This window comes from Anopheles coustani, chromosome 3 (assembly GCF_943734705.1).
Source record: "Anopheles coustani chromosome 3, idAnoCousDA_361_x.2, whole genome shotgun sequence".
Classification (NCBI taxonomy): Eukaryota; Metazoa; Arthropoda; class Insecta; order Diptera; family Culicidae; genus Anopheles; species Anopheles coustani.
Genome location: NC_071288.1, coordinates 12,775,888 through 12,796,178, shown reverse-complemented (window position 1 = coordinate 12,796,178; position 20,291 = coordinate 12,775,888). Strand labels below are relative to the sequence as shown.

At 46.0% G+C, this 20,291-nt stretch overlaps 1 protein-coding gene across 1 annotated transcript; it reads right to left on the bottom strand.

Moving 5' to 3' along the window:
• Positions 1-264: 264 nt before the first annotated feature.
• Positions 265-19,407, bottom strand: LOC131272736 (kinesin-like protein Klp98A). The gene is made up of 9 exons (XM_058274571.1): positions 19,153-19,407; positions 17,717-18,364; positions 5,200-7,261; positions 4,835-4,957; positions 4,545-4,667; positions 4,292-4,470; positions 2,956-4,214; positions 2,712-2,884; positions 265-2,649 (listed from the first exon to the last, which is right to left on the bottom strand). Exons 2-9 carry the CDS (start codon positions 17,761-17,763, stop codon positions 2,407-2,409), a joined length of 4,209 nt encoding a protein of 1,402 aa, XP_058130554.1. The 5' UTR covers positions 17,764-18,364; positions 19,153-19,407; the 3' UTR covers positions 265-2,406.
• Between the last annotated feature and the right edge of the window lie 884 nt (positions 19,408-20,291).

Genomic DNA, 20,291 nt, shown 5'->3' with positions numbered 1-20,291 from the left:
GTGCGTGCCAGTAACCCGTGGCAACAAATGAACCCGACAGTTTGTTTGTTAGATATAGTGAAACGGTAACCGCCATCAGACAGGACAATCGTGTCAACGGTCCGATGTTGGTTGGCTCGAACGAAGTTAGCTATAAAACGTTCAAATGCGCGTCGTTATTCAATTTCCTAACGTTCGTCTGGGTTTGATGAAAAACAAAGAGACATTCCAAGGGAGGAAACTTTGGTTTGTTTTTTGTGTATTTCGGCATTATTTTCTTCCTGTGTTACGTTTTATTTCCAGTTAGACTATTTTGATCTTTGTTTTATTAACATACTCCATGATCCGGTTCTCTCAAATCCTGTTCGCGCTACAATTGCACAAATAAGAAACATGCATATACTCTACCAGAGTAAACGGTTTAGGTGTATTCTTTTTGCATTAGTTTACACGAGAAATTGAACCATCTATGTGTGTTCCCCAGCGGGGGGTTTTCTCTCTTCTTTGTTCTTTTAAATACGATCTTATCTTCGATTTTCTTTATTGCGGTTATCTTTTTGCTATACCTGTTTGATTTTATGTCTGTGTATTTATTGTGGAACATTTCTACTTCCGGTGCATGTTGATCCTCTCGCGTCAATCCTATTGTACCCTATCAATCCGGAACAAGTTGTGTAGCTTATCTAGTGATGTCTTCGCTTTTACGTATTGCTCTTCTCTACTCAAATCGCCCGAGATTACCTGTAAATGTTTCGACTTTTTTTCTCTGTCGTGTGTTTGTTCTTTTTTTTTGTATATATTTTTGTATAATCACCCATCTAGAGAAGATCGAAAATGCCACACATAAGATGCTGTTTTTTTGTTTTTGTTTACTAAATTTGTGTTTTACAATTTTCCACCATTTGGTTACACAATTTTCTATTTTCTATCCTCTCGGACAATGGTCCACCGGGGTTGCCTACACATTTATGTATGTGTTCCTAGGTGTACAAACAAGCTCCTGAATTGTATCTATAAAATATTAACATTAGCTTGAATATGTGTAAAAAACAGAGTTAACTGAAAAAGCGAAACAAACAAGGTATTGAAAATATTCCCTTCCACTAGCACAAGAGGCGACATTTGAAGCTAGCTACTCGATCCTCTTTTTAGTACCTAAAATATACATAGATTTCCTACACATTGAATAACTTCCATCTTCGACGGTGCCTTGTGTCGAAAACTAAAGCACACAGCATCTCTTTATGAAGTAAATATACAATGCATAATCGAAAATATAGAGAGATGAGCTGGGCAGGGATTTATCTAAATTTAAAAAAGAGCACTTGTTCGACACCATCTGTACACGCCGGATATGCTTTAATGCAGACAACCGGCTAGATAATTACTGGGATGGAAGCATTCGGTGCACCTGCACCCGGCCGACCGGAAAGGGAAGGGGGAGGGGAAGAAAAAATCACAGTTTGTTTTCGATTGATGAACGACAACACGTTTGCTACGAACGGGGCAGGAACACGGGAAAAGGTTGCACGTAGTTGCTGTTGATATGATGATAATGATTATGACGATCGATCTGCGAGTTTCGCACTTCCGTACTTTTATGCCTGTTTTCAAACGGATCACTACACACACCGTTCCATGCTTTCTTGCTTTTTGTGTGGAACCTAGTACTAGGTGGAGCACCGTTACCGGACAAAGTGGTTTCGGTTTCGTGCATCATCGTACTGCCGACAGACTGCCATCAGTGCTCCATGACAAGTTTGCAACCGAAAGACCCTTTATCTTGCGATAAAGCGGGTGAAACTTGCATCGCTAAGCGATGTAAGAGTACCGTGCGACTGAAAGTCTCTATTCGGGTTCGATAATGATTAAATTTGAACGAGCGGCCAGTTTTACCACACACACACGCACACACATTCTTATTGTCATTTTAGTTTTGTCAAAACCAACTTTCCAACCATCTCTCCAGCCGCTATATTCTTCTACTAACACGAACTAACCTCGTATCCTAACAGGTAAGACACCATGGATTAATCAAAGGCCACGTAAACGTACGGACAAACGATAGAAACCAGTTGGTTGAAGTTGTAAAAATTGACCCTAAAGCAAAACGTTCGTAAAGCACTCCTGCACTTCATCCCCTATCTAATCCATCCTCTAGGACAATTGCGACTTATCGAAGGACACTATTTGACACGGACTGAATCGAAGGACACTATACCAATTGGTTGATCACTACCTACCTACAATTACAATGCTGCTTACAAATAATTAAAAATAACAAGTACGGTCTAGAAATCTAGAAGTCTTTTGACATCACAAACATAAAACGCACTCATTTGCACATTTGCCATCGCACCGCTGGCCCCAGGGGAGTTTGTCTTCGGCCCGTCGGGTTTTGTCCCCTGGTTCGCTCTATCTCTATCTCTATCCCGTACCGTGCTTGCCGGTTTCAAACAAACCCTTCTTGAAGAACGAATGGAAAACGATGAGCGTTTGCTTTGTGAGCCCCGGACGGCCTTCGCCCTCGTAGATGGGACAGTGCGGGATTTTGGCACAGACGACCAGCAGGCGGCGCAGGTAGGTTTCCAGCTGGCGACGGCGCGCTTTCGCTACGGATTCCGTGTTGGAGGCAAATAGCTCACGCCGCGGAAACGGTATGGTGGCAATCTGTGTGGTCAGAAAAGGGTTACTCAATGCACTGGCCGGCAGCTAGGGCAGACAGTACTCACCTTATCGCCGTACAGCTTTTTCATGGCCAGATGAAGCTCCCGGAAGCGGCTGTAGCGCCGCAGCAGGGTCCACCGTTCATCCGGAAGGTTGATTTTCACCTCGTACTCGTAGTGCGTTTGCTTTCCGGCACCGCGTATGATGTACGTAGGTATGTTGATAAGGTGATCCGACCCTAAAACGGTGGTGTTTTATTGATCAATTACTTCGTCCACAATCTACTTTTTCATTTTTAGATACACTTACGATAAGTCCCTTCAATGGAAGGCATCGATCGGGTGACGCTCGGCGCATAGATACTGGACTGATCCCGTGACACGTATCCTGGGTAGATGCACGAGTTCCCACCGACTCGGCTGTCGTCACTGTCGGTGAAGCTGCCGGGAAAGTCCCGCATCGAATCCAGCTGCTGCTCTCCGTCCGACAAGCAGCTCTTCTCCACGTCCTGGATCTTGATCTCCAGCTGCACAACGCGCTTCTGTAGACCCTGCAGTACGCTGATCTTCGCATCCAGCAATCGCTTGTCGCCGTTCGTTTCGAGGATCTTCATTATCTCCGCCTTTTTGCTCGCGATGCTTTCGCGCAGACTGTTCATCTCACTGAGGATCAGATCCGCCGTCGACGACGTGATCGAGCTGTTGTCGATTGATGATCCACGTGATCGGCGGCCCCCCTCCTTGTCCTCCCCGCCCTCGCCGTCCTCCTCTTCGTGGCTGTCTTCGGTGGTGCCCCCACTTCGGCTGCTTCCTTCGCTACCGATCCGCAGCGGATGGATCCCGTGTCGAATGTCAAAGATTTCCGTTTTCCGCAAGCCGTTACTCTTGAGGCTATTCCGGTTATTGACGATCGATACTTTAAGCCGGTTCGAGGCGATCGAGCCCACGGACGATTCGTTGCCAAGCGCTTCCTCCTCCTCCTCCGAATCGGACGACTTTCGACGCGCCCGGGGAGGCTGCGCCTTCACGAGCCCATTCCCATCCGTCACGATTACCGTGGTCGTGGTGGGCATCTTCTTGCCACCGTACTTTGAGTTCGGCGTGGAAGAGGTGGCCAGCAGCAGGCAATGATCGTCCGATTGGAACAGCAGTTTTGCCGTACCACCGGCACAATCGTCCGGTCCCCCCTCCGGTAGCACCGTCGCACCGATGTCGGTAGCTTTATTCGTTTCAAAGCTAACGCCACTGTCACTCATTCCACCGCCAACCCCTGTGCCACCGTGCAGCTCCTCGTGCAGACCCCCGCCATTGGAGGTAGCCTCCTCAAAGTCCCGATCGGCTGCATCTGATTCGGCCCCATCCTCGGTCGAGCTGGGTGTTGGTATGAGATGATTCAGCGAACCAAGAGCCGGTGTGTTGAGCGCGGACACGAACGAACAGTCCGAGTTGGCCGTATGGAACGTATCACAGGTTTCTAGCGCATGGCTCCCGGTGGATAATTGATTGGTCCCCTCGGCCGTGTTCGTCCCGTTGCTTTCACCACTCGTGTGTGCAAGATTCAGTGTCATCCTGACGACGAAAAGATAAAATTCAAATATTAACCAAAACTTCATCATTAAAACATCTTCCATTTCCCATGCGCTTACGAAAGCTTTATCTGCTGAATCTGATCAAGCTCCTGCTGCGTACGCTGCTGCAAAAGTTCCCGATTTTGCTGTTCCAGTTCGTGAATCTTCTGATCCAAATCGGCAATCTTTTGCGTACTCTCCGCCAGTAGCTGCTCCTTTTCGGTGAGCTCCGTTTCGTACTTGTTGATTTCGTCGCGCTACAAATAAAAGAACGGTCATTGTTTTATTCTGTACCATTTGGACACCCCCGTGCAGCTTCCTCATCACTTACGTTGCGTCGCACAAACTCTCGAATGTACTGCTGCGAGTAGTTGTCCAGCGAGCGCGATATTTGCAGCAATATTTCCGAATAATCTTCCGTCTGAGGGGTAGTTCGGATCAGCTCGATGCTTGCCTGTGGCGAAGGCACAACAATTAATAATGCAAAACTATCCAACATTGGATGCTCCTGACAAAAACGTGCCATAAATCAAGTCATAACTTTCTCCACAACAAAACAACGGTAGAAAAAGTGAAAAACAATGATCTGGAAAACAAAAGTAAGGCTAGCGTATTCTCTACCTCATCCAGACGGCCACAGTCCTGCAGCTCCTGTAGTTCCCTTGCGACGTACTCATAGAAGTCGCGCTTTTTCGTATCGAGCTGCGTTTGCAAGGCGGACAACTGTCGCACCAGAATGTCTACCTAGCTCCCCGGGAGGTCAAAGGTGGCCACAAGCGATAAGATCAACCGAAACCAAACGCGATGATCGCGAGCAAACGGAAAACGGGAATGAAATCAACATGAAAGAAAAGGGTAAAAAAAGAAGGGAAAGAAAAACATAAGTGAATGATAGCGAAATCAAAACCTAAAGTAGCAATACAAAACTCAAGATGCTGGTAGAAAGTGGTATAAATGAAACGTTCCCGGTCCCGATCGAGACTTACTTGCGTCTTCTCATTGCTCTTCTCCCAGAGGACCATTTCTTTGCGCGCCATCAGCTCACTGATACGCCCGTCTAGTATCATGAGCCGGTCCCGCTTGGTGCTCTCCAGCCGCTCCAGCTCGTCGGTGCACAGTTTGATCTTGTTCTTGAACTGCTCGTGCATGCGCGTCCGCTCGAGGTTCAGCTGCCGGAGGGCGTTCTCGATCGTCTGCAGGATCTTCCGGTGTTCGTCCTGCAGCTCCGCATCCTCCCGGCTCGGGGTGTACTGCCGGAACCGTAGGGCGTTCTGGGGCGACGAAAATCCGGCGAACGGATTCGCCGATGTACCGTCGTCGTCGCTAAGGAAGCTGGCGGAAAGGTTCTCGCGCGAAGCGGCAATGAGCGAGAGGCGTGACAGGTCGATCCGAGATGAACGCTGCTGGTGGCTATTGTCCAGCCGCATTTTGGCCGCCTCAGCCGGGTTGTTGTAGCGGAACATGTTGGTCCGCCCGAGCAACAGAATGTCACCCTGGCTGATCGCCGTCGGGACCTCGATCATGCAAGCGTTCAACAGGCAGGTCGCATTGGGATTCGGGTAGATCGTGGCGTTCCCGTTCGACAGCACGATGCGACAGTGTTCGGGTGCGATACCGATCCCGTTCAGCGAGATATCCGGCGGATCGGGTGCCTCGTCCGTACCGATCGTCGTTTCGCCCTCCTTCAAACTGTACAGCGTCACGCCGGTGCTCACGTCGTCATGGATGCCGATCAGATGGGGCATCTCGGAGTCCAGCACGACACCAACGCCCGACTTGCGCAACCCCAGCGAACGCTGTTCGCGCAAAATCGACTGCGCCTCGCGCCACTTTTCCGCCCACTCCTCGGTCAGCACCTTCTCCTGGGCTTCCTTCTTCTGCAGGTCCTCCAGCACCTTGAGCGATGGTTCTAGAGCGGCCCCACTGTCGCTGGACAGCATCAGCTTGAGCTTGTAGATTTCGTCCCGCAGTTCGCGGATCAGCTTCACGTTCGGGTCCTCGTTGACCGTCGGCTTGTTGATGATGTTCTTGGCCCGGTTCGCGTACCGCAGCGTGCTGAGTGTTTCGCTGTAGTTGACGTCCGCTGGCGAGATGGCCGCAATCATGATCGTTTTGCTGTTGCCCCCAAGGCTGTCCTTCAGCAGCCAGGTGAGGATGGAGTCACGGTACGGTATGTACAGGACGCGTTTGTTGTTGGTCGGGTTGGTTTGCTCGGCCAACGCGGAAATCACGCTACCGAGCGTCACCAGCGACTTGTTTATGTGGGCGCCCTCCTTCAACCGCTGCCCGGTGGCACCGGTTGCATTGGCCCGCTCACTCCCGGCCAGATCGACCAGGTGGATCTTCGACACCGTCTCGCTCGGTAGGTCATTCAAGTAGCGCGCCTGCACGAACGTAATCGTAAAGATGGCGTGGCTTCGGCTGCTCGTATCGTTCATGTTCGTACTGGCCGTCGTCCGCTGGATGTTCCCCTGGATCATACAGTTCTGTATCTCCGCGTAGTCCGACACCGGATGCTGCGAAAGGTTCTCCACGTACGGACCGAGCGTCCGATGTTCGCGCACCCGCAGCCCATGGCCAGCATTGCTCGGTCCGAGCAGATCCTTCACGCGCTCGTTGTAGATCTCCAGGTACGAGCACTGCGTCTTGAAGCCCGTACCCTCCTCCTGGCCGAGCTTCATCCGGGCGAAGAGCGAGCGGCAGATGCGCGGTATCAGTCCCTGCGCCTCGGCCGTACCCATCATCGTAAACGTCTTCCCACTGCCCGTCTGGCCGTACGCAAACACGCACGCGTTGTACCCCTGGAAGGCACAGTCCACAATCTCCGTCCCGAGATCGTCGAAGACCGTCTCCTGGTGCGTAAAGTGGGGATCCCGTTCGTCGACCGACCAGTACGAGTGATCGAACGTGAAGTCATTCGATGGGTCCAACGCTGCCCGCGAGGCCAAGTCACCCCGGACCCCGTTGCCCGTGCCCAGCTTCGGTTTGAGCAGCCGCGTCTTCTTGCCGTCCATCTGCACGATGAGCTTTGCGCCGAGTTCATGTTCCCTGTAGGGCGAGCAGAGAAAAAAGCAAACACATTTTAATTTACGCAATTCAAACATTTTTACAGCGAATAATCAGTCTGCAACATCGAGGCGTACAGCGAACACAGACTGTGACGAGTTATGTATAATAGGTTGTTCAATTACATGCCGTTAATATGGTTGACTTATGTTTTGCACTAAAACAATAAAAAAAGATTCTTGTATTTACACCCTGTTTGATGCTTTTCGCCAACAAATCTTGTTCTTTGCATAGTCGTTCATAGAGTTAAGTTTTCTTAAAGCATCTTCATTATATAATTTTTGTTTTTTAAATTGTCAATTGAATTTTGTAAATTTAACTCAAATCGCATATATTTTACATCAAGGAATGTTTACTCCTGGTAGAGTTTTTGTTTCGAGTTTTTATACTCATCATTGTGTCAGCGTAGGTATTATTCAAAGTACAGTCGAATTCCGCGGCTGGCTTTCTTACAACTGTACGCTTATAGTGAAAGAGTTGAGTCTCAACAAGCATAATTAAGTTAATAATTAAAAATTTGTTTTTAGATGGAATTAGTTAGATAATGTTATTTGGACTCAAAGTTGCTGTAAAAACATTTGTTACCAATCTGGTAGTAGTTAAAAAGTTCAAAAGCTGTCCGTTTTTTAACCTACCGATAAATCGTCCCCTGATTAATCCGGCACCAGATAATCGACACTGTTTATTACTTTATCGAAATATTGTTCTTTGATCAACAATTGAGAGATTGTCAGGGAATGTAATCCTATTTAAGGGATTGAATAGGATTGTATATACAAACATACTATGCAAACTGCAAGGATTTCAACTACAAGACACACTTGGGGCAAAAGTAGCGGTACCTCAAAAGAAAGTAAAACTTTCGCTTCATTGTTCAAAAAAAGTAAAAATCACATTCCACCAATTTTTTTCCATTCAACAATTTTTTTCACATTCCACCAACCTTTCAGGATGAAAGTAATAAATTATTCACGTAAGCAACCAAAACCAACTCACAGGTTCTTATAAGTGATCTGTACCACATAAAACGGCGCAGGTCAAAAAAGATCGAACACCTATCAACTACCTCCAACCGAAACCCTGTCGATTCGGTTCACTAGGAAGTTTAGTGTGCTTGAGTGGTTGAGGTGCACACATGTCTTTTTTTTTTATTGACTTCGATTCAATGTTCCTTGTTATTCGGTATGACTCATTTCCGCCCGCAGTTATCGCCTTGGGGTCGACGAAAAGAAAAATCACAAAATGAACTTTCCTTCAAACACCTTCAAAAGGCTCGGTACGAATACATCGGAGTGAATTATTTTTTGCCCGCGATAATCGCAACCGCCCAGCATCATCATCATCCGATTCGACCGACCGCGGGCTCAACCTTCCCTGACATAGATTGGCTCTCTGGGGCGCTCCTTCTTTTTTACATGTTTTTGATAATGAACATTCAAGATCGCCCAATACGGAAAGGTCTGTAGGGGAGCAGTTTGAAGCGGCAATCCTCACGCTTTCGCAAAGCCGTAGCACCAGACACAACCTCGCGTAATCCGTGGTTAATTGATTACTTGGCCACGATGGAGCTTGGGAGGGAAGAGCGCTATGATCTTCCATTATAAAATAATCAACATTGCATTTGCGAACCCAACTCCTCCTATTGCTGTCGGCTTTGCCTCATTTTCCTACGTCCTATCTTTATGTAGACGGATTTTTTCGTCTCATATTCACATGGTTGCGAAGTGATCGAATCCAATCAATTTGATTTCGGTCGTTCCATTGCTTCACTTTTGCTCGTTTTGACACATCAATGAAGAGTAGAGGTTACAAACGTATCAGAGGAAAATACATTGAAATTCAATAAGAAGTTTCTTACATTATTTTTTACCTTAAATTCTATTTTTCATTTTCTGTACTTATTAACTTGTTCATAGTTCTCGATTTTACGAGCCAATTTAATGGAATCCATTTTCGCTTCCATAACCCAAATCGCTTCCGCGTACCGCGGATTAATTTAATTCAAAAATAAAAGAAATAACAAAACTGCAAGATAACCTAGCAGCAAACAGCTGATTAAACTGGACAAGTTCCCTTTTCATTAAACAACATTTGGTTTCGAAAATCATTCGAAGTACGACCAATCGGAGATCCCGGAAAGGCTTTCCGTCCCAGACCCGGACAAGATCCATTGGCGGGGGCCTATTTTTTGTGTGTTTCTTTTGCGTTTTCTGCACCTCAATAGACGAAACCAGTGTTACGTCAAATATAGTTAGCGCAAGTAAAAATTACTCATGGCTCATAGGTCGATTGCATCATCGGTTTCGCTGATCGCTCCGGCCGTTGGTCGGTCTCGGGTTCGCTTTGTCCCAAAACAAACCACAAATCACAATCCGCACACACCAACCGTTCCGTACACAGCATCGCGTCACCTTTGTGACCGGGTGGAAACATAATCTGGTGCAGGTCGACCCCTACGAGGTCACTCGTTGAGAATGTATCAAAAGTAAATTTAAACAAAATCTTCATTTGATTATCAATTAGTAAGGAATGTTGGGAATTGCGAGATGTATATGTTCGGCGTTCAGACTGTCGATAAGGGTAATGAAGAGAAGATTCGGTGTAACAGACAGTGATTTCGTAAATAACGGTAACATAACCTTTTTGTTTATAGTTGCTGATTTCAAATGTTTTTGTTATAGAAATAATATTCTTATCATTCCCAATGTATTCCCTTATCATTCCCCCCTAAGCGAACTGACCTTCAGTAGCATTTTTTTGCTAATTGCTGACATAAAATGACATTTGCATTCGGTTGTGATTAAATTGATCAGGACATCCTAGAAACCGACCTAAACTGTTGAAAACAGTTGTACGTCTCCAAATTCGATGACGGCTAGTTTTACTCAACAGAAAGTAAGTCAAAAGCTTGAGGTACTAAAATCGCATTGCATAAAAACAAACATGACATGAAAAACAATCCCCTATGAGTCGCAGACCATAAGGAAATTAACCAACAGCGCTGACCAACTAACCGAACGAAGGGCTCAAAAACTGAGCCAAGAAGAACCTCCTCAAAAAGAAACCCGACACCGTCTGACCACCGTCCCATGTTGTTGTGTTGGTTTTTTTGTGGGTGCCTTCTTTCGTGTGGAAGTACTCCTTACGGTGGTCATCCTTTTGCACTTTTGCGGAACCCTTCCCCCCCTTGGCGATACGTTAGGTCGCCCCCCTTCTGCTCATAATGTTTCCTTCCCAATGCTTCCCTAGCAGCCGCCTGTTGCTCGGCGGCGTGACGTGCCGCTACCGTTGCATTTCCGGATCATGGCCAATCGGTTGAGAAATCAGCGAACCGAAGACAACCGCAAGACCCACGACCAACTCCCCGGAGCCAACCACCAACCGACCGTTGTGTTGTGGGGCAAGTCAATGTTTTTTTAAAGTGTGGAGTTCCTCCATCGGCAGCCCTTATGGCGGGGAACCAGCATAAGGTTCCACCAAGAGCGCGTCATGGTTGACCGCCCGATGCAATTTGAGGGGAGCCCACCGACTCTCCAGACTGGACCCGCGGAAGGGGTATGCTACCGAAGCAGGCTTTCGGGTGAGCATTGTGCGGAATTGTGTAACTGTCGCTTTGGAGCCCATGGATATTCAGAATGAAGCCGGCACAATGGTTGTGTGCGAGAGCGGTCGAATTACATGTGAAAACATTCGTTAGGCCCTTTCGTACAAGAGAAGGTGTTGTTTGGTTTGCAGACTGTTGGGAAAACACGTACGAGTCGTTACGTGTGTGGAGAGCAAAAAGAAATGTCATTTAATTACACTTCTCCCAAGGGCAACAATTTTAGAAAGTTTGGACTTCTATTTGAAAATCATCTCTACTGGGCATTAAATTTAAACCGTTCAAATGATTGACTGAATAACATTAAACTTTGTCAAGAAAAAAATGTAAGAAACAACTTAAAGAGTAGTTAAAACGGGAGTAAACTGAATAAAACAAAAATTGAAACAATTTTAAAAAGTGTTAAGTTCAATTTGAAAACAAAACTTTACTTGATATAAATGTTAAAGCGATCAAGTGTTTGACTCAATAAAATAATACTTTGGCAAGAAAAAATTTAGGGAAAAAAATTGATTGAATTGAAAAATAGGAGCTTATAAAGATAATCCGTTCGACCAAAACGATTTGACCTGAAGATTTCAAAGCTGAAAAAGAATAATATCAAACTCCAAATGGTAAGTAAAAAATGAACCAACCTTAATGAAGCAATAATTATCTTTTCGGTGATTTTTGTCGGTAGAGCTATTCCCTCTTTTTACAAGAAAGATTCACGATTGCGGAACCATTGTGAGGCACGCTTGGAGCACATCCTCCAGCACAGTGCTTAGTGTTTACGTTGTTTTACAATGTTATGTTAATATGAAGAAAAGAAAACCCCACGAGCCGGTGATCGGAAAGGAAACATCTTAGTCTTTTGCCGCCGCTATCATTGTATCCATCTTCTTTTCTCCATCCGGGTCGAATTAGCTGGCCTCCCACTGGCGCAGGGGGGCCGTTCGTTTTCTTTTCTATTGCCCACTGAACGGTCCGTTTATCGATTTATCACAATCAAGCCCACCTAAGCGTCTGGGGGGGGATTGGAAAACGAGAGAAAAAAAACTGAACCCCCTAACGGTGATGCACAGAGCGGACCGTTTACTGGACATTCCGCCACGAAGGCTCGCGGTGCCACACGGTGAAAATGGTGCCCCCCCTTTTCAGGGGCAGCTCGGAGTGGCTTATCCGTTGGCCAATCGTTGGCCGCAGCCAGACAACAAACACAGTTCCGCACACGTCAAAAATTCGCTTTCGACTCGGCCTAACTTTTCCGGCACCGCTACTGGAGTGCGCTGGTGGAAAGTGAAAATTTAAATTCATAAAAACAGTTGCCAATGGCGTATAACCCCTCACGGTCCACCCCCATCCGCCGGTCATCGCTCGCCACCACCGTCCACCCACAAACTCGAAAGCCATATCGCCGGCGAAGCCAATTGCAGGGAGCTTCGGCAAACGGTTTACTTCCACAAAACATACTTACGAAACGAAACACTAAACCGCCCACAAAACGGCGCACATAAACGCGCAGATTTCTTCATGAAGCATGAAAGTGTTTTTTGTTGTGGTCCTTCCCGTCCCCCCGCCGCGCAATCTTTCCCTCCGCTGCACGTGTACTCGGACGCGTTGATAGCTCGGATTCGGAATTTCCGAAAGAGCGCCCTCATCATAAAAAGGTATTTCATACGGCAATGCTTCTCGCTATCGATCAAAGGCACGCACTGGACGGGAAAGATGGAGATTTTTCTTCTCCCACACGCCGGAGCCCCACCGGAGACCGCCGGAAGCCAGCCGTTTCCGTTGTTGGTCTTTCCTCTCGATGGCCCAAACCGATGCGTTATGAAAATAAACAATCCATCAGGTCGATAAACACCCAATCGGTACTGAATAAAAAGAAGGGCCCGACCCGCGGAACACGGGGCAGGACTTTTGTTTATGTTTCGACCGCTCATCATCGTGGCTTGTTGTTTTTACTGTCCATTTATCAACGAGCAAACTCACTGTCTCGTTGGAGGGAGAAGAAAAACGGAAAGTGAAACAGTTTATTTCGACAATTCGTGTACATAAATTTACGCGTGGAGGATAACATAACTTTCAATATTATGTTAATAGAGGGGTTTAAAGTAGATAAACAAGTCAAGAAAAGCAACGTAAAGTTCTTTTAACAGAGGTTGCTGTCAAATTGTTCAGCCTGTTGAATTCTTTCAACGACATCCATTCCAATGAGCCTCTCACAAATCGGAATTCCCCAAGCAAAGAATAATTAATCTGCAAGAAGTTACAAACCTTGCGACCAACAAAAAACAACGGTAGCAAAAATCATGTTACTTTCTTTCAAATGATTAAAATCTAGTAAGTTTCATACATCTTTGAGTCAGTAAAAAATCGGCAGGCATTCAACATGATTACTGAAAGCATATAGTTGGGGTTTGCTTCATCCAGTTCCAATCTAGGAACGTGTTGTCCTCAATAGGAGCTAAACATATGACCCAAAACTCCAACATGTTTATTTCATGTACGTTAACAACTCAGCGTATAGTAAAGTGTTACTGCAGAAGTTAAAGAACATATGTACACTCTTTTAGGATTTTAAAACCACGTTAGAGGAGCAACATGTTAGTTCACCCATTCCGTTGTATTCGAAAAAGCATGTGAGTTATGGCCAAGTTGTCATTGACCATTTCCTTCACGCCTTGCTTTGGGACGGACCGAATAATCGAAAGTACACACCGAAAGAGCATTAGAAGCAACATCAAGCAACCTTCATCATCAGTCCACGGCCACGGCATCGTCCGTCTGTCTGCCAAGGTTTCGCTAAGGCTTTCTTTACGACGGATATGCGGCTCGTGGGCTCGATTGCTCCACTTTGCAGCAGGCCTGGTATGACGGCCGATGCCAAAAAGTGTAAATCGCACCTCGCAACAACGGTCCGTGACCACGACGGGTCGCAATTGCACATGAGAAATGGACAAGCGCGACGGTTTCACTTCCACCGGACACGGTGACCACGACCGGACGGTCAATCCAAAAGCTTACCGGTACATGGCAGAACGTCGAACATGGCCGCACGTCGAACACACTTGGAACCATCATGACGCACGGTCAGGTTTGTTTTTCTTTTTTGCTTTACTTAATATGTTCAGTGAGCAGCGTACCGTTTCGACACAATTCCACCAGCATTAGTTATAAATTCGACTAACTCTTTCGCTGCGGAAATTAATTAAATCAGATATCTACCCCAAGGAGATATTATCGCAATGAAAAGTAAATAAAAAGAAAAATGCATAATTCTGAAAAAATACATCAAACGCAATAGTAACTTAAACTCACCGCAAATAAAACAAGAGCCGTCTCCCTTCCGGTGTCAACATGCATTAAAAACGGAATTTGATGTTTGAAAATGCACACTTGTCACCTCGAACCGTTTGTTGTGGTTTTTGTGGAGTTGTCAGTTTTTTTATTTAACCAACAACGAGATGCAAATAAACGATCGGCCCATTGCACTCGACATGAAATCGTATCCGGGCGCTTGCGGTTTTTCGAGCAACAACACACGAAATCCTTTTGAAGTTTTCTCACCTTTCCTTTCGGTCCCGCCTGGTGAAGGGTGAAGCAGGGTTGTGGAGGTTGGTTCGTTCGAAAGGGAAAATTGACCTGACATCGTCGAACCGCAACAAGGCCTTTCGAGGGGAAATCTGTATCTTATTGCCCCCCTCCCCGTCGCTTCCCTGCAGCCGGAGGACTGATGACAAATTCATTCGTTGGACAGGTGCATATTTTATTTCATGTGTCGCTCGAGAGTCTGGTGAACTATTGAGCATGAAGCGATGGACACTAAAATTTTCCCCCAAGAGACAACCAAAGCGTTAAAGTGAAAGCAAGCTCTGGGGAGATGAAGAAATAAGAGTATTATTATTGGGTGCAGGCGAACCCCGCCAATGGGCAGCACAATGACAATTTCTTCAATGGTAACGAGCCGACCCGTAAGTAATCAATACACGAGAGCGTACAACTCGAAGCCCATAGAAGCCGTGGTAAAAAGGCCAGGTCACTTCAAGCCGGCCCTTATATGAGTATCAAAGATTATAAATTGTTTGTAACACGCGGTCGTAAAGTAAATGCTACTGCTCTTTCGGTGGCTGACAGAAGTCAATGGACGACCGAGGCTGAGTCATCAGAAAATTTACTTTCGCTGCCTTCTCCGGCAGCGATGACACAACCAGAGCATTTTGATACGCGTTCCCCGTGCGTCTTCTTCTGGAAGCTACCCGCCCCGGAAGGACAAACGTGTTGAGCCCTATCAACGATCGTTGTTATCACGTTGGTCGGGAAGTTTTGTCGCCAAAGCCAGGGAGTTGGATGATCTAAGCGGACGGAAATAGAACTTTCAACTGATTCTCGAGGCAGCGTATGTCACCTAACAAATATTTTCAACGCACTATTATTTAATTCTTGTTCTCTGTGTTCGAACTCTACCGTTCATTTCAACCAGGAAGCAGCGTCTTATACGTTGCCCCTTTGTTTGTAAGCCACGTATGGCGGACGGAAGTCAAGGTTGGCCTAATTGCATTACGTTAAAACACCTAACGCGAGTCAAGTGCAGATGTTAACATGGAAAGCACTTGTTACTGGAATGCAGGCACCGGAATGGACGCTCGATTTATCGACGGCTTACAGAGTACGTTCTACAGGTTGTGTGGGGTATTTTCTGCCTATTTCCTTCAACCTCCGGTGGATTCAAATCGCATTTACTCGTGCTTACTCAATAATTTGTGCCAGGGTTGACGGTTCGGAAACGCGTCTTTGCACACAACGATAAGGGAGAATATGATGGTATGGTTATCGCTGATTTGCTTATTTTTTTCTATCGGGAAGTCATGAGCGTGCTAGAAACGAGAGTTTAATCACGATTTCGTGCAATCGTTTTCTGGTTAAAGTTGATGGGTAGTCTTTTTTTCTTTCGTTAGCTGGACTGAATAAATAATCTACTTAATCAACTTGAGTGAGTTTGTTTGGAATGTTACTGTTAATAAACGTGTGTGTGTGTACGCCATTTTAAACTTTTCCGCATGCTGTTTGTGTTGGAAACCTGTCATTTCTTATCGTTTACTTTCAACAACCAATCGAAACAGGCACGCAATACGAAATAAAACCAACCTAAAACAACAATCGTTAACAAAGTTTAATAGGGGGAAATATAGGACTTTTCTTCATTCAAAATATCAGCAGGCTCGACGAGTAGAAAACGTTATCTTACAACAAGACAAATTACAATTTGCAACCAACTGTCGTATGAATTCATTCATGGCATACTTGACCGAAAGATAAGATTTTATTGTATATGCTGCAAAGTATGTATTAAGATTAAACAAACAGTTCCTACCACGCGGTAATAGGAGCTCAAGCGATGCCTCAACCTTCAACAATGGCCCCAACGAGGTGTAGGAAGCCGTTGGGCGGCATTATGAAATGCGCCACACACTACCCTGGACCGCAACGGGGAGCACGTGTTCGGCGGGGAAAAAGAGGCGAAAGCGTAAGTAGCGTCAAATTAGCAACCCCGTGTAGAAATCCTTCAATGGCAGGTAATTCAAGACGCTGTTGCGATGATGATTTTCCGAAATGATGGTAATCGTGAAGAGTTTCGTGACCCACTGCCAGTGGTCTGCGTGCGCCCGCATGGTGCCTTTCGGAAACTCACCGAAAATCCTGTCTACCGTCCGCGCCGGAGAGTTAGAGGGGGAGAGAGAGAGAGTATCGGTGCAATTTTCACGGCATCATTAGAGGCCGTTCCCAATCAGTGGTAGCTTTTGGGGGGAGGGAGAAGAAAAAAAAACAATAGACCCCCCAAATAACCTTTTAAACGGCTGACGCACACGTGCAGGCTGCCGATCCGGTGGTTCGTTGTAATGAAATAATTTCTACAATTTCAGCCACCCGGAGACGCTTCGCCGGCTCATAACATCCCGTGGAAAATGGGTCATTGAAAATGAACTAAACAAACGCACAACAAGCGCGAAATCATCAGAACTACCAGCTGTGATGCAACGTTTGAATTATTTCATAGGTATAAATTGTTGTAATCCGAAAATGGTCAACATTAAAATGGATGAAAAGGAACACGGTGTATGGCATAAACTTCGTGCCGTATTATTTAAGCGCATGTTTCTAAATATACCACTGTCGAACCGTTTTTGAGCATGAATATCATTCATTTAAACTATTTTTAAACAAAATGATCGAACATCGAAAGAAATAAAGCATGAATCACTTGCAAAGGATTTAAAATTCAAACTTGATGAGAATAAATATAAAACAAGATTATGCATAGAAAAAGCAACCCTCAATTGCGATTAGTTAAAGTAACCACGATGACTCCACTCAATAATTCATGATTGATATTTTTATACAAAAAAACCCATGTACTATATTTTTGCTGGCATTTTTTTATGTTAAAGCGAATTCTGAAAACAAAAGAACAGCGATAAAAAAAAATAAGAACCACTAATCTTTACTCATCTCTGATAAAACAATTTTAAGGCGTCATACGATTAAAATATAATACAATTAAGGAGAAAGCAGCAATTAGGTTGATTGTAGGCTTTGAATATGGAATAAGAAAAGTATGCTGAAAATACCGCATAGAAAAGGGGAATTTCGCAGATAAACAATAGAACAATCCAACTCATTGCGTGACCTACGTATGGCTCGATTTTGTTTGTACATTTCTTCCCAAGTTTCTAAATTATTTTGGAAACAAAAACAAACGGTTGCCACACGTGCCGTTATCCCATTGTAGGGGGCACCGTGACCAATGTATGCGCATTTTCCATTTTCACCGACTAACCTACAGCCGCACTCACCTCTGATTGAAGGGTCGAACCCGCACGGCAACCTTCAACGATGCCATGGTGGATGCTTTATCGCTGGATGCGCCGGATTGTGCCGCTGTAGTTCCGGTTGTTCGCCTTTCTTCCGTCGACGCAAACCGACGGGATGATAAACAACTCCCACCCCCGCCGACGCTTCACCCTTTCCGCAACCGATGACCGTCACAACAACAGCAACACCATTCGAACACTCTCTCTCTCTCTCTCTTGCTTTCTCGCACTTCCTTTCTCTCTTTTTCTCTCTAAGCGCACTTATTTTTTCGAGGCCAACGCCGATTGCGTGTGTTGATGCTGCGTTGTGTTTGCTGCACCATCTAGTATTCCCGTGTCGCGACAACAACGACCGCTGCACATTGGCATTTTTCTGACAGCTTCTGTGAGCTCATTTTTCATCTCGAAACGCAACACACAAAGAGCAAATTAGAACCGTGCACAACCGACATGAGGGTCACACAAAATGGGCCGTTTTCGTGCGGTGCAAAAGGAAAACTCTTCCCCCACCGTGTGCCGCTTTTCACGCGCTTTTCACAATTTCCACACGCACATCGGCACAGCGAACGGGACACAGAATTGGAACACGAGCACTTGGGTTGGCTGGGGTTGATAAGGAGCGAATCCCTCCTAGAAAGAAAGACGGAATAAATAGATACGAATGAGCGTGCAATATTGGGATAAGATCCGTCCGTCAGGCAAGCAAGATCCCATCGAGCAACGAACAACAATAGCCGGACGGGATAATTATCACTTTTTATCGATAACTACACTATGTACTTTTCCAATTCGATATTCTGTACGGACGATGTAACGCTGGGCGATCATTTTCCGATGGTGTGCACACGAATTCGAATGTAGGGGATGATTCTACCCACAGCTGCAATTCTTGGCTTGGAAGGGGGGATTAGCTAATGGGGCCGCGTATGGTTGTAAGAATACGCGAAAAAAGAGGAAACTTCCTACGGACTGCCTCAGCGGGTGGTGGTTCTCCCGTTTCGTAATGATAGTTTCCGTTGCCTTTTCGTTAGCACTCTCCAAGGCTTGCTAGATGCACGCTAAAAGCGTATTTACAAATCCTCACATAACAAAACGAGAACAAATCGACACATGTTACAGAATATACCACGCGGGGGTAAAAGTAGTGCGCAAGGGTTGGATTTCTTTTGTTTTTCTTGCACGACACAAACACAACGACGCACGCGGCACGTACAACCCTCCCCGTTTGTAGAAGTAAACGCGAAAAAATACTACATCTTGGTACAGTGCACAGAAGAGTGACACCATCAGCTGCTGGTTTTGTTATTGTTGTTGACGTGACTCCTCCGTTGCAACGAAAAGATTCCGTCACTACTTTCGCCCACACTGGCTCTTTCTTTTTTAAAAAACTTCGCGTGTACGTGGTACGGGGTACGTACCTTTGCTTTTTACAACCTCGTTGACACCATTGCGCTACACTTTCTCGAGAACGCACGCATTAGATCGTGTTTGCTGACAAACAAACCAACACTCCAATGCCTCATTTCATCGAGCACGTACGGTGCAAAACCTCAACGCAATACATTGGCTCATGGGTTTAGCATTCGGCGACGAATGAAAACCATTCGCTGATTGTCGGAGAGGCACACTTTCTAGAAGGTACTTTTTACTGCACCACCCATCGGATGCATCAGAGAAATCAACATCAAACGGAGCATAGAATCTCCACTGCATAGGAATGGCAGCTGCAAGCTGTGTTGTTGTTTCTACATCCCTTCCACGCCCGAGCAGAAGAGTGTGCTTTGTTTCAACTGCATCTCTGCCCTTCACCAAGCATACACGATGGTATTGTTTACTTTGTTTACCACTTGCACAACACAGAATCGTCGTTCTTCACTACTTACAGGCGCGGCTTGATGGGTAAATAAAACTATTCTTCTTATAACCTCTCGACACGGTGAACGTTTTAGAGCAGAAACAAATAGATTGTAGGTTGTTCTTCAAGGACCAACACCGAGAAAAAGCAGCAAATTCAGCGCATCGACGACGAACCGTCCGTACGCCACAGAAACTCGATTCAAACTGAAGTCGAAGTTGAGATGCGAGATAATATTTACCTTAACGCGATCTAGACTATAGCGCGACGTCCCGCCACGAAACGCGACGTCGCCTGACAGGCGGCTGAACTCCATACTCGAGGTCCACACTACAGCGCGACGTCCCGTCACAAAACGCGACGTCGCCTGACAGGCGGCCGAACTCCATACAAAAAAAGTGTCGCACAAATCGCGCTAGTGTAGAAACAGCGAAAAACGCTACGTCGCGCTAGCTCTTGTCAAATGTCAATTCGATACGTAAACAAACCGACAACTGGACAAAACGTAAACAAACCGAATCACAAACGCGAACAAAACGAGCCAGTTCCAGTTCGGCAGTGCATCAGAGCGGATGTTAGCAGTGCATAAGTTTCCTGAAAGGGTTAGCGGAAAAGTAAGGTTACGGCACGACCGCGTGGTGACGCCGAGCTGGAGCTCAGGTCAGACAAATCCTAGCTGCCGCACATCTCGTGCCGTTTGAG